The sequence below is a fragment of the Rhea pennata genome, chromosome 1 (genome assembly GCF_028389875.1).
Source record: "Rhea pennata isolate bPtePen1 chromosome 1, bPtePen1.pri, whole genome shotgun sequence".
NCBI classification, from domain to species: domain Eukaryota; kingdom Metazoa; phylum Chordata; class Aves; order Rheiformes; family Rheidae; genus Rhea; species Rhea pennata.
Genome location: NC_084663.1, coordinates 64,116,737 through 64,129,982, shown reverse-complemented (window position 1 = coordinate 64,129,982; position 13,246 = coordinate 64,116,737). Strand labels below are relative to the sequence as shown.

Sequence of the window (13,246 nt, the reverse complement as noted above, 5' to 3'; positions counted from 1 at the left end):
AGAAGAGTGTCCTGTCCAACATCCAGGGCATGACACTGCTGTGACTTCCACCATCATCAGCTTTCACTATGAAGCACAACCATAACCCTCTACCATTTTGTGAAGAAGAAATCAAGGAATCTCCAGGCTACAGCTGCCCAATGTCCCCCTCAGTGCAATGTGGCCAACACATCATCTAAAGAGATGATTTCTGCCTCCCCAAGCTCTAGGGCTTATATTCCACACACTCAATTCCCTTCTTTTGTATTCTGCCCACACACAAAGTGGCAGGATGTCTTACTAGCAGAAGATGGCTAAGAGCCCCATTGGGCCAGCCTGTACTCCGAAGTAATTCAAAAATACATTTCAGACATAACCTAGGGGTCATAAAACGGAAATCTTTGATGGAGCAACATGCGAAGTTATGTTCTCAGAGCAATTAAAATTGAGTCATGCCTCTTCTACAGAGATGTCTGTCTGTATGTGACGTGTAGCTATCTGCAGTTTTTCCAGCTCATCCAGAAGCTGATGAGGTATTGGCTACATGTTTTCCCTTATTCGTATATTTACAGGGTCCCCTTTCAAGGACCTGTCAAGTTGCAGGACTTCCTTCTGACCCTGGCCAAGCTGCTCTTCACCACACAAGAAGGAGCTTGCTGGGGAAAAATCCAGAAGGAATTTAGGTCTCTCTACACTTCTTTGTCCTGTGATGTCTGTAGGTAAGAGTACCAGTGGGCAGTGCACACTAACTCCTTGTACATTTTCAGGGAGAAGCATGCACTGTTGGAGATGCTCTGCTCTGCATCCCATCACTTTTTCACCATTTTTATGTTTTATTAACTTTTGACCTTCCATTTTCATTCTTTGTTGCTATAATCACTTGCTTCTTCCCTGTTTCTTTTTCATTAGCTTCCCCTTCTTAAGGAGGGCTCTTCTGTCTGACAGCTTCCTCTAAGCAGAGAAGTGAGAAAAAGTGTCTAGGAAAAAGAATAAGAAGAGAGAAAAACAATGTGGTGCTTCCTTTAGGAAGGCATCCAGCTATTTTTGGTTCATAGAAGTCCTGAGCCCACAGTGGGTGTTCCAGGAGTTTGGCAGTCTTCAGAATTTTCTCTTCTCTTCCGAATCCTCCCCTTGAACCCATGTAAACTCATAGCATCCACAGCATCCCATGGCAAGAAGTTCCACACCTAGAGTAGTTATACACTGTGGAAAGAAGCACTTTTTTTCTTTATTTTGAGTCTCACTCCTAGCAATTTCCTTTGGCATCCTACTTAATTCTTGTACTAGGAGATGAAGTGAACACTGGCTATGCTACTCTCCATGCCCTTAGACTTCTATTATATCCTACATCAATCTTCTCTTTCAGCTAGAAGTTTCTGTCTATTAAAAGGCAGTCAGATCAGCTGTTAAGTGAAAAGCATCAAAAGTAATCTGGAAAACATTCACTTTGACAAATTTTAATTGCAAGAACCCTAGGAAAGAAGTGTGCCTTTGAGACTATGTTGGTCACTGAAACTTGGTTCTTTATGGTATATATAGATTTACAGTAGAAGGCCAGAAGAGTTGTTTTTTTTTTTTTTTTTTTTTTTTTTTTTAACCATGATATAGAAATGTGTAGAGGTTTTCCAAGTAAAATTAAATCACTTGAAGGATAAAATAAGAACCTGAGAATTCTTTGTGAATCTCCATTTTCTGTGGAAAAATGAGGTTTCCTAAAAACCTCTGAACTATCATTTTAGATTCTTTCAAGAACTGGAAGATGAGAAGATGACTTCTCAAAAAATCAAGCATTTATTCAAGTGGAAAGGCTATTCAACACTAAGTACCTCTTCTAAGTGGTTGCAGGTCAGTTGCATAAAACTCCCTGTATCTATAACTGACCAAAAACTATTTTCATCTGCAGAAACATTGTTAAAATAAAACTTTGTAACCTGGATCCAAATGATGTTCTTACCTGATTCCCTCCACTTTTTGGATTGACAAAAACCAGTAGGGGTTTCATGAGTGGAGACGAGATAGGCTTTATCACAAATGGCCGACCCTTGTTATCCTGAGGAATAGAAGTAAGAAACAACTTTAATAAAAATTACACAAAGAATAAGTCTCCCTGGCATAACATATGTGCATCAGTGTTTGCACTGTGGAGCTTTGACAAAACCACCTCAGGTATTGAAAATAGTACTGCCAGGTTAATGTGGTGCTCAGCTAAGACTAATTTATCCAGCTGAGACAATTTACTAAGAAAATAAAGAGGGAAAAAAATCACTTCATGCTGATCCAAAATTATTTTTCCAAACTTTTCACATTATTTTTAGAAAAAAAGAAATAACTAAATAGCTATCACACAACAGTTCCTACGAATGTCCTGTTCCCCCACACTTCTCCCCAACCACATTCCAAAAGCATGAGTAGATTACTAGAATCCTACCAATTTAAATCATTTGTTAACAAAAAATACAAATTTTGCAATATAAACTGCCATTCTGTTGTATTTGGAGAGGACCACTTAATGTTTCAGCAACAACCATAACTCTCAAACTTCAGAGGGCTAGTATCTCAATATTTTTTTTCTATTTTACAAAGGGATAAAATCCAGACATGCTGGAAATTGTTAGGACTTTAGGAATATTTCCTTACTTGCAGTAGAGAGAGCAGTCAAGTTCTCCCAACAGCAGAAGTGAGTCAGATGCAGATATGGTCAGGGTAACAACAGATTTACTATCCGTCTCCAAGCTGCACTGATCAGATATAAGGGCAGTTTGATAGACGCCTCGAACAGCCCCAGCCACATAATTTGTTTCCTCTGACATTCCCTTTTATCTCTCTTTTCTCCTCCAAAGCTCTTCTTTACCATCCTCATCCCCTCCAAAGAAAGAGCCCCCATGTTTACCTCTTTACCATTTGTTCTAGTTTTCCTAACTTTATATCCTTCTTTGGTATTTATAATCAAGTCACCCTGGCAATTTCTACCTTGGTTGGTAATCCTCTTAAATTGGTACACCTTTTTGTAATCTGTGGTGGCCTGCTGTTTCTCATGTTGCAGTCTTGTTAGATGGGTCACAAATCACCATGGGCCTTTTGCACCCATACCTTAAACAAGGTCCTCTACCAGTTAGGTGGTAAACTCAACCATAGTACCGGTCATTTGTTTTCTCTCACCCAACATCTATCTTGTAACTTCTAAAATCTTTACAACAGACGATCTCCTGAGAGAGACACCCTCAAACCAGAGAGGACTCCTGCAGTGAGTGCACTCACCAGGGACTTCACAACCCAGCATCATACCTCTGCTGTGCCAAAAGGAAACGAAACATTTAATCTGTGTCTTTTACATCCCAAGTAAAGGCCACGTCATGAGGCCAGTGGTCATTCTGAAGGCTGATATGTTATTTTTTGAAAAAAAAAAAAAAATCAACCAAGCAAATAAGAAACTTCTCGAATGAGTTTTATCAAAACTTACCTCTTCCCATGAAAAGTTCAATGAAGTGGAATTTTCCAGTGAAAAAACCATATATCAAAAATAGCAATTAAAAAATTGAACTTTAAAATGCAGATTTACACATTTAAACAAAAGGATCCCAATTTCCAAAGCTCTTTAATACCTACTTCATTGCCTCTTTTGCTGGCTTTTCTTTTAAAAGATGTTCTCTTCTTCCGCCGGGTTGAAGTCTTTAATGAGTTCTACAGTAAAAGGAAAAAGAATACATGAAAAGCAAAACAAAATTTAAAAGACAGGCCCAGAGAGTGCATCGTTATGAAGCTCTACCATGCACGTCCACTTGGAGGATGATAAGAGTATCTGGCACATGCTTGAAATTTAAATCACATGCGCTGCATGCTTTACACTTCCACACCACTGTTTATGGAGAAAGCCACACACGGAGACCAGACTGGTGCTTTGGAACTGGAAACTTTCCCACGCTGTGAGGGGGGAAAAAATTCAGATGCTCCCATAGACTCACATGACACCACATGTTGTACCTGCCAACCCTCCCAATAGGGGTAGGAGACGCCCATTTCCCCTTCGGGGCTCCAGTCTCCTGCCCAATCAGGCTCGTCTCCTGGTATGGAGACCCCCTGCATAAAGATGTAATAAAAAACATGATAAATGAGATATTTTTCATGTTTTTTTTTTTTTTTTTTTTTTTTTTTTTTTTTTTTTTTTTTTTAGGAAAGAAAACAACAAGTTTTAGCTCTGGCAACCATTATGACTCAACATAACGTAGGCCTCCATGGTGTATGATGTTGGCACTGCAAAGTCACTTCCAGCCTACCAAGAAGCTAGCGTAATCATCTGATAAGAAACTCATTGAATTGTTAATATTTAAGGATTCTGGGGGTTTTTTTGTTTTCTTTTTAACATCACTCATCTACAGAAAAAAATGTAACGCTACTTGTATTTTTTCAGCATCTAGAAAGTCATAAATTTATCAAGGCTATTCTGCAGACTAGTGATAGCTGCTTAGTGATACTGAACCACAGTGTTCTGATATGACAAGAACAAACCAAAGGGAGGCTTTTTTATGACTGCTGTTACTGAATTAAAATATTTACAGGAAACCCTTTCCCGACGATTGAAACTTTTTAATATAGGAAACACTGTAAATATTTTCTCAGTATTTCAACTCTTAGTCTAGCCACCACCAGGAAATTCAGTAAGACAGCAAATTAGAAGAAGGTTTATAGAACTTTTCAGGCTTCAAGAAGGAAGCAAGATCCACTCATATCATCCAATGACCAGAGATCAGCAAGTATATAAGTGGAAGTATTAATCAGTGGCAACTGTTCTTATTTAATCCAGCTCATTAAACAGCACCAAAACCACATTAACAAGAACATTTACTAAATTCTCCACTTAATCCATAACAATCATTTCCAGAATTTCAGAAAATCAGTATGACACACCAGATACAGAACTTATTATTTTCCCTAACTTCTTAGAAATGTAAAAAGCTTGCGGCCCGGCAGGCATCTAACTGAAATGCCTAAAAACATTGCCCTCTTTTTTTGCCCCAACCAAGAAAAGCCTGTTGTAGAGCAGTTTCCCAGTCTTTTTGTCACCTCTCAGCTTTGCTTGTGGACCATGACATATTCATACCTTAATGCTTACTAAAAATACTGAAGACAACGACTCTTACTCTCCCCTACTTTGATACATAAAAGAGTAATCTTGAAAGCATGGTTAACGACAAGGACTCCACTGTTCCTGAAGTGGAACGAAGTCCCTTCTTATTAAGGAAAGAGCAAAGGTAGTTCAGTAAAATCCTAAATTAAAAAATAGTTTTGAATCTAAATTAAAAAATAGTTTTAAATTATTTAAATGTAGTTGTCTTTAAAAAACAATTACAACTTAGCTCCTTCCTTGCCTATGGGTGGATATAGGAGGAGGCATACAACTATATTAGAGAAACAGTTCTAGTCTAGGCCTCCTTCATGATTATAACTTTTTTTTTCATTTCCACACTCAAAAAGGCAATAAAATATGCTACATTTCTGTTAAAATTATGCTATCTCATGATTTTTAGCATGCCTACATCTATAGTGTTAAGAGAACCTAAAGCTTTGCTGCAGTAATTGCAACTGCACACCTACAGCAAACGAAAGGCAAAAAAAAAGCCGATTAGGCATATGCAGGTTTTCCTTGCTAACATGCAGAATAACAGCCAAGAGTAATCATCAGTCTTCACATGGTAAACGGAAGAAATGGAGGTGTTCTGCCTTGTCCACGTAACAAGACAAATATTTTACAAACACACAACGTTATTCAGCAAAATACTTGATAGCAAAGCATACCTTTAAGCATGTACCATATGTAAATCCTAACTTGCCTCTAGAAAGAAACCTCTCCTTTGTGGATGTCACTTTGGTCATCTTCAAAGAGAGATTTTTGGTATTATGGCATGGTGACTAGAGTTCTAAGCAAGCTTAGCTAGATGAAGAAAAGAGTTGGAGGCTTTGTATGATGTTGTGCAGTGTGAGGGCCACAGACTACCTGTTGCGTGCAGATCCTTCCACCATTTTCCTTTACATTTCAGCCTTCTTTTTCAAAAGCATTTAGAATGCTGGACTCCATATGATGAAAATAACAAATAGCCTATAGGAAGGTCAATCTTGACCATCTCCTGTCTGTTTACAAACCACAGTCAGACAAGCTAGCTGCCATCAGCAATCAAGTGCAGAAAGAAAGATGCCTAGGAGTGCACTCGCTAGCACTTTTTGAAGTTCTTCAAAGAGGGATAAGTAGAAAACACCGTATATGCTCACTTTGAACAGAACTTGGAATATTTACAGTTACTACCTTTGCTTTCTCAAACAACAGAAGACAGGATGAATCACTAAGTATATCAGCCAGACTCTCTCTGCTATCTACTTTTCTCCTACAACACAAGCATAGTAAATTCATTGCTTGTGGTAGCAACACGCAGGCTACCATGCCTCACATGTAACATATAACCACTAGTCAACATGAGGAACCTGCTTTTATAGCCTGGGACAGGCTCAATTGACTTGAACCCCAGTATCAAAGCATTGCTAATACCATACAGAAATACTGGAAATCAGTAAAGGAATTACAGAAGTGGCTTATGGTCTGAAAAACATGAAATAGGTACTGGGAATTTTCCATTTGTGTAAATGTATCATTACATACAGGGCTACCACCTATCCCAAAGCAATTTGAACCATTCTGAATGTTCTTTGACTTGTAATGAGTTGCTTGCAAGAAACAAAAGCTCCCCATTTAGAATGTGGGTTGTCAGCACAGATTTGTCCTTAAGAAATTATAGCATAATGTTTCCCTACCACAATGTTGCTGGTAATCGGAAGGGAAGCTTGCTCTTTATTCAAATCCAACAATTGAAAGGTGGTGACCCGCACTGTACATAATAAGCATGGAAAAACATTTTTGTTTTTCCAAAAAGGAGAGAAACAAAATAAAAAAAGAGAAAAACTAAAAATCACAGCAAGATCTTGCTAAAAAAGTCATCTTATTCACTTAAAAGAAACAATGAACAAACAGGATGAAGGCATCACTAAAATCAATTTCATATGAACAGGGGATTCAATTCAAGAGTTGCCTATGACCAATGCGAGTAATTAATTAGAGCTGAGGAAATAATTTATAACAAAAAGGCTTCTAGACAAATTTATTTTTATTGTGAAACATACAAAAAGATTGTTGTTTACATATATTTATTTGCTATATGAATTTGCAATTTTTTTTTAATTCTGTCAATTGAATGCAGTAAATATTTGATAGTGTTCATCTAACATGCATATTGGGTGAAGAGGGTTGCAATACACAGAAGTAGAGCCGGTCAGAAACAGCAAGAGGGGAGATGAATTTCTTTAAAACAAAAAGAAATGTAGTCTTTTGCCAAAAATCTGAAAACTGCAAGATGTTTCAGTATTTCCCACAGTAAAAAAGATGTATTCCCCAGAACTAACATTACATTGGCTGCTACTGAAAAGTTTCAAGGAAACAAGCTCATTCTCCGTGCTAAATATCATTCTGATTTATCTAAAGCTTCAGTTACTCTAGAGAAGGTTGCTGCAAGCTGCTGACCAAAAATTTCAAGGACTTGACACATGACTGAAGGGAGTGGGGGGAAAATCAGATTGAAGTACATCCTCTCCACTCATGACTCTCAAAGCTAACAGATATGTAAGCATAACATTAACCCTTTATTTGAGAGCAATTTATTTTCATGAACTACGGGTAACTAAAACAGGGGGGCTTTTAAATTAGAAATTATTTGAAAAAACAATGGATATGAACGAAAGTTCTCTAAAAATACTATTAGGAGAGCACCCTGTTTTGGCCAACTACCAAATCAACAGAAAATTAGAAGTGTAAATCTTTTTTCTTAAAAATAAATGTATCAAAAAAGACTTACTTTGTTTTAATCAGTTCAGACATGAATACTGTTATTTTTTTTCTTGTTATTAAAAACAATATTTTGTATTTTTAATATTCTTTTCCTGATTTTCATTAAAAGAGCAGTGGCCGCAACGTATTGCTGAGTCTCAAAGAGGGTTTTTGGTAAGCCAGAAATGATATACCAAATTCAAAATTTTTAAGAAAATATGCTGACAAAGCATATGAAAGGCTTTTAAAAAATGGTGACTTAAAGCAAGTTGAAAAATAAGTAAATTGGAAACATGCAGGAGGAAAATAAAATTTAGTTTTCTCATCACATCTAGGAAGAGGGTACAACCTCTGGCCATGGGAAGGTGGTTCTCAGATCAGTTTTCTCCCTTCTCCAGTGCATGTGAGGTCAAATAAAATGGTTAGGTTACAGTCAGTAAAAACCATATATCTGGCCTTTGCATCACAGGCCATGGTTTATTTTTCCTTAGAACAGAGGGCTTTAGGTAAAGTATATGATGCATATCCCATCTAGAGCTCCAAGATGTCCATCATCTTTGCACGCACAAGCTAGTTGAAAGTGTCTTATAGAAAAAAAGGACACTCAACCCCACACTTCAAAGTGGTTTGAATTTCCTGTGATTCGTTACACATGTGTAACATATTACACATATATATATGTTACACATATGTTTTGTTTGTCCAAAACACCTTCAATCCAAAGATATTTGGTCACCTCTGAAGCATGGGTCTCAGCCTGCTGGGAGTCAGGGACTCAGTGCTTTCAGTCTCCTTGTCTCCTTCATGTCAATGTTGCAGGCAGGAAGCCCAAGGACCCTAGGGGTACCCAATTTCCAGGGTTGGACTGCAACAGTTAGTGAGTCTGCTCTAATGTGCTCTAATTCTGCTCTAATTCTACCTCATGGATCCACCTCCAGATCACGGACCCTTGAAATCACAATTTCCGTGGCTAATGGCCAAAGCAGAGCTTCCAGGCACACTGCCACAGAGCCTGGTGCCTGAAAGACCCAAAAGAGTAACAGGCCATATGGTCTCTTTAAGGACACAGGCAAAGAATAAGCCTCGTTTTTGTGGCAAATACCACATAGGTGCTCAAAATTAGCTAAGGAGAGTAAGTCCCTCTGATGACCCTTCAGATTCTTAAATGAAAGAGGAAAAAGATTCCTCTGCAGGACACTGCAGTGTAACAAACAGAAGAGGAGGAGTGTGGAAAAATATACAAAAGCTACAGAGATAACTTATCAGAGATTCTTGATTTAAAGAAGAAATAACAGTCTCTTTGGCTGATTTTTACACTATACTTTTTTTCTCCACTATACTTTGTTTTTTCCTCTTTTTGCTTTTCCTTAATGCTAAGCTTGTCAGAAATACTGTCTGCAAAAGCCTGTAAAAATATGACAGTTATAACCCCAGATTGGTACTAAAGAATGACCAGCATCCTAACTTGGATATTTTTCCAGTTTCATGGAGGAGGTCTCTGTGTCTCTTAGTGCTTTGTCTGCAACCTGAGTTTCTCAGCTTCTTGCTGCCAGCCATCACACATAGCCAGAAAGCCTGGGTCATTTCCCAGGGACTGAAGTGCTAACATAACAACTGCACATCACTGCTTGATAGAACTAGAATTTCTGTCAATGGCAGAAAATGACAAGAATATGTGAGTGGGAAGTTTCAATGCCCAAGACAATTTGTTTCAGAAAAAACATTGTTTCAGTGCTTCTGAAATACAGCTTTTACCAGCATTTCTGGTTTTCTGGTATGTTCAATGTGTGTTTGGCTGTCTGTTTCAGTTCAGCCTGGAGTGAAAACTGCCTTTTAAAGAATGATGAGAATCCCCTTGTGTATTTTGGCCAGCTCTCTTCTGGATACCTTCTCTCCCTATTGCATTGATCAGTGTGTTATCCTCTTAAAAATGCATCACATTCATTATAAAACCTTAGAGTCTAATCCTCATTATCTGCAACTAAATGAGCATGTGAGATTACTGCTGGAATTCAGCAAGCACTGACGTGAATAAAACACGATGTTTAAATGTCCATTGATGACAAATTCAGACGGATGCCAGTCCAGCCACAGCCAATTCTTACTACGATTCAAGTGAATGTATGTGGACAGTTTTTCCCTGTATTTGCTCAGCTCTATTTAATGAAACATGCTTGACTGCCTACAACACAGGATTTCTTGCAGTATGCTATAGCTGAAATCACAGTAAGAGGAACAAACCTGACCTGGACTGCTCAGAACAAAAATCTTATTTGTTGTTAATTGTCCCAAACAGGGAAACGAAGGAAACCTACTCAAGGCTGGATGGAAGGGCAGGAAGATACAGGTTCATAGTCACCATGAATGTATGCTGTGTTTCAGGGATATAGACAGGGTTGAACAAGCATGCCTTGGTGGAGGAGTACTGAGAGCTGAAGCCAGGCTGGCCCTGCACAGCCATACAGCTTCAGAAACAGACATCAGCATGCAGTTACCTGAGGTTTCTTCACCTTAATGATCCAGGTGGGAGGCACAATGACAGCAGCGTGAGCCCCCAGGGAACATGGCTCCTCAATCTGATGTAGCATGAAACAGGTGACTTTGTTATGAAACTGGAAGAGAAGAGTAGAGCCAATAAGGAAGACAAGAAAGATGAAGGGGAAGCATGGAGAGGTAGGAGGAAGATGAAAAGTGCAAAAAATGAAGCGATGTTCCAAACTTCACCATCTTTCCAAGTCCTCCAGACCATGGGAGTTTTTAGTTTTCCTAGCCATGTTTTCTACCAAAAAAAACCTATTCCTAGTTAAACACACATTGAACCACAATCCAGGCCAACATAGCTGTATGTATTAAGAGCCCATTGGCTCCTGCAGCTGACAGCAACAGGACATTAATGGGAGGCAGTTAACAGCAGTATTGTGCAGCAAGACTCTTTTTCCTAGGAAGAGTCATGTGTCAGGCAGGAGAAACTGTAGACTGTCTTTGAATGAAAGGAACAGAAGGGAAAAAAACTGAGGCTGAATCCCTGAGAAGGGGAACCCTGAGAGCCCGGACAAGTGAAATTGCTTGCAGTGGGGCCACTCAAAGAAGCTGCCACTGCTCTCCCTGAGTATGGTCTACTTACCGCCTGCTTGCACCAGGAACAACTGATGGCCACAATCTCTTTACTATGGAAGGAAAATTTCTGCTGAAAGCCCTGGAATAAGCAAGAGAAAAAGGATTAAGTTCCTCCTGAATACAGAAACTTGGCACCTGTAACACTTGCTAAGTCACTATGCTAGGCTAAACCAATTCAAGGTGGTCACACACATTGCTTCAGTCTCAAAGTTCTTAGACACCAAGCCTGAATAAAATATTGACAGGACTCATAGTGAAGACTCTTCAATTGGGACATCTTTGCACACACATTTTAAATATAATTCCAAAATTGTTTCTGTTTTTTCTTTATTTTTGTAGCTAAGAAGGAAATAGAAGAAAAAACAGAGAGGGAATGACTGTTTTAATGGATTTCTACCGATCTGACTAAGATGCAGATTTTCTACTGAACAAAGTGTTTTCTTATTGCCATCTTTTTCCCTAAATACAAACAAGAATTTGATTTTTTTTTTTTTTAATACAACAGAGTGCAATCAACTACAATTACATGTGGAAATGTTCCAGTAGGGAAATTAAGTTTAGTGTTTTATTGAGCTGACTCAGATCAAAATCTTTTTAGTCAGTTCCAAAAACAAGATGCCATGATTCAAACCAACAGGAATGAAATAAAATATTTTTTATAGTTTTAAAGGAAAAAAAATACCACTATGAGCAAGTATGAGATTTTATTCTCTCACAGAGGAGTTTCACCTTGTATAAAGTAATTTCAGCAGACATATCACTTGGCTTTAAGTCATAAGGCTAGAAAAGATCATGGTTCACATATAATTTTCTTGCACATAGCACAGGTAACAAATGGCAACTGGAGTTATAATCTAAAAGCTTGTGTTCAGTTAAAGCTTATTTTATCCAGAAAAGGAATGATCTGGATTGATAGCTGCAGAGATAGAAAGTCCAGTACCCCACTGGACAGCCTGTTTTAGTCACCTTCACTGCTAAGATTTGATTTATTTCAAACTTGTAGTTATCTGGATCCTTTAATTATAGGCTTTTATCAAGCCTCTCTCTACTACATAAAGGAGCCCTTACAGCACAAAAGTTTTCTTCCTAATTGGAAGGCTCTCTACCAGGTCATGAAGTTGCAAGTCCATTTTCTTTTTGACATGCTGAATTTTACTTAAATCTCCTACCTGTTGTTCAATGCCCAAGATCCAGTGTGAAGGGTTATGATAATCTGATTTAGTAACAGCTACGGGAACACTGCCTTGCTGCTTCCATAATCAAGGTCCCTCTTATCCTAGCTGCTGTGGAAAAGACAGGAAATGGGCAGACAGACGAGTCCATTGGTGCTCAATGCAATGAGAATGTCAAGAGCACCAAGAAGAAAGAGAACTAAACTAACAACCAAAATTCCATCCAGAGATAGACTGGTCTTGTCAAGAGGGGAACTGAACTACAGTCTGTTCATAAGCAGTGGCAGAGAGCAGCCCTGTCAAGGCACTGAAGAGAAGAAGTCTCTCCCTGTCTGCCCACCATGCAGAAGTACATGTAGCTATTTGTTCAGTAGCAGGCTTTCCCAGTTCATGTTTGAACTAGCCTGCCAGATACATCATACCACACCACCAGTTTAGGACTAGTCTATACAATTTTAGCTTGTGCTACCTTGATTTGTTAATTTGCCCCATAATCTCTCAAATTTTGCATTCAGATAAACTCCAAGGGTACATTTTTCACAATGATAGTGACTTGGCTTATTCAGATTCAGTAATGAAGCATAGCTAAATGGCTTCACGAAGACAATCTGGCCAGCTGCTTCTGACTGGGCTGATCTAGTGTGCCATCCAGCACTGGCACAAGAACAAAAAGCGTGACAGCAGGTATGATATGAGTGTTGGAACAGAGGTTTTACGTGGGACAGATCTCTTTATTCGCATTCATTTAGATTAGCACTTCTTAATGTTTCTTATAAATCATAGAACCATAGAATGGTAACATTGGAAGGGACCTCTGGAGATCATCTAGTCCAATCCTCAGCGCAGCCCATACAGGGATTGAACCTGCAACCTTGGCATTAGCAGCACTACACTCTAACCACCTGAGCTAAACCCCTCTTGTCCCAAAATTTTAAAAAGAAAATTATTTCACTCCCTCATGAACACCTCATGAATTTTTTTTGTTCGGGTTTAACAAGCAGGGGAGAAATCCCTCTCCCAGAACTTCAGCTAATAAAACCTAGAATCCAGTACATTAATTCCATGGCCTGCCAGTTGTGTATTTTAAGCATATGGACTGAGCAGCTTGTCT

General features: G+C 38.7%; 1 protein-coding gene across 2 annotated transcripts in view; it reads right to left on the bottom strand.

The window, feature by feature from the left end:
• Positions 1-10,449, bottom strand: part of DGKI (diacylglycerol kinase iota) — a 114,392-nt gene extending 103,943 nt beyond the window's left edge. For both annotated transcript variants that reach the window (XM_062569976.1, XM_062569984.1), the window contains exons 1-3: positions 10,342-10,449; positions 3,586-3,660; positions 1,934-2,029 (exon numbers count right to left, since the gene is read on the bottom strand). In XM_062569976.1, coding sequence (XP_062425960.1) covers positions 1,934-2,029; positions 3,586-3,660; positions 10,342-10,434 — 264 coding nt within the window. In that variant the 5' untranslated portion in view covers positions 10,435-10,449. The remainder of the gene's footprint in view (positions 1-1,933; positions 2,030-3,585; positions 3,661-10,341) is intronic.
• Between the last annotated feature and the right edge of the window lie 2,797 nt (positions 10,450-13,246).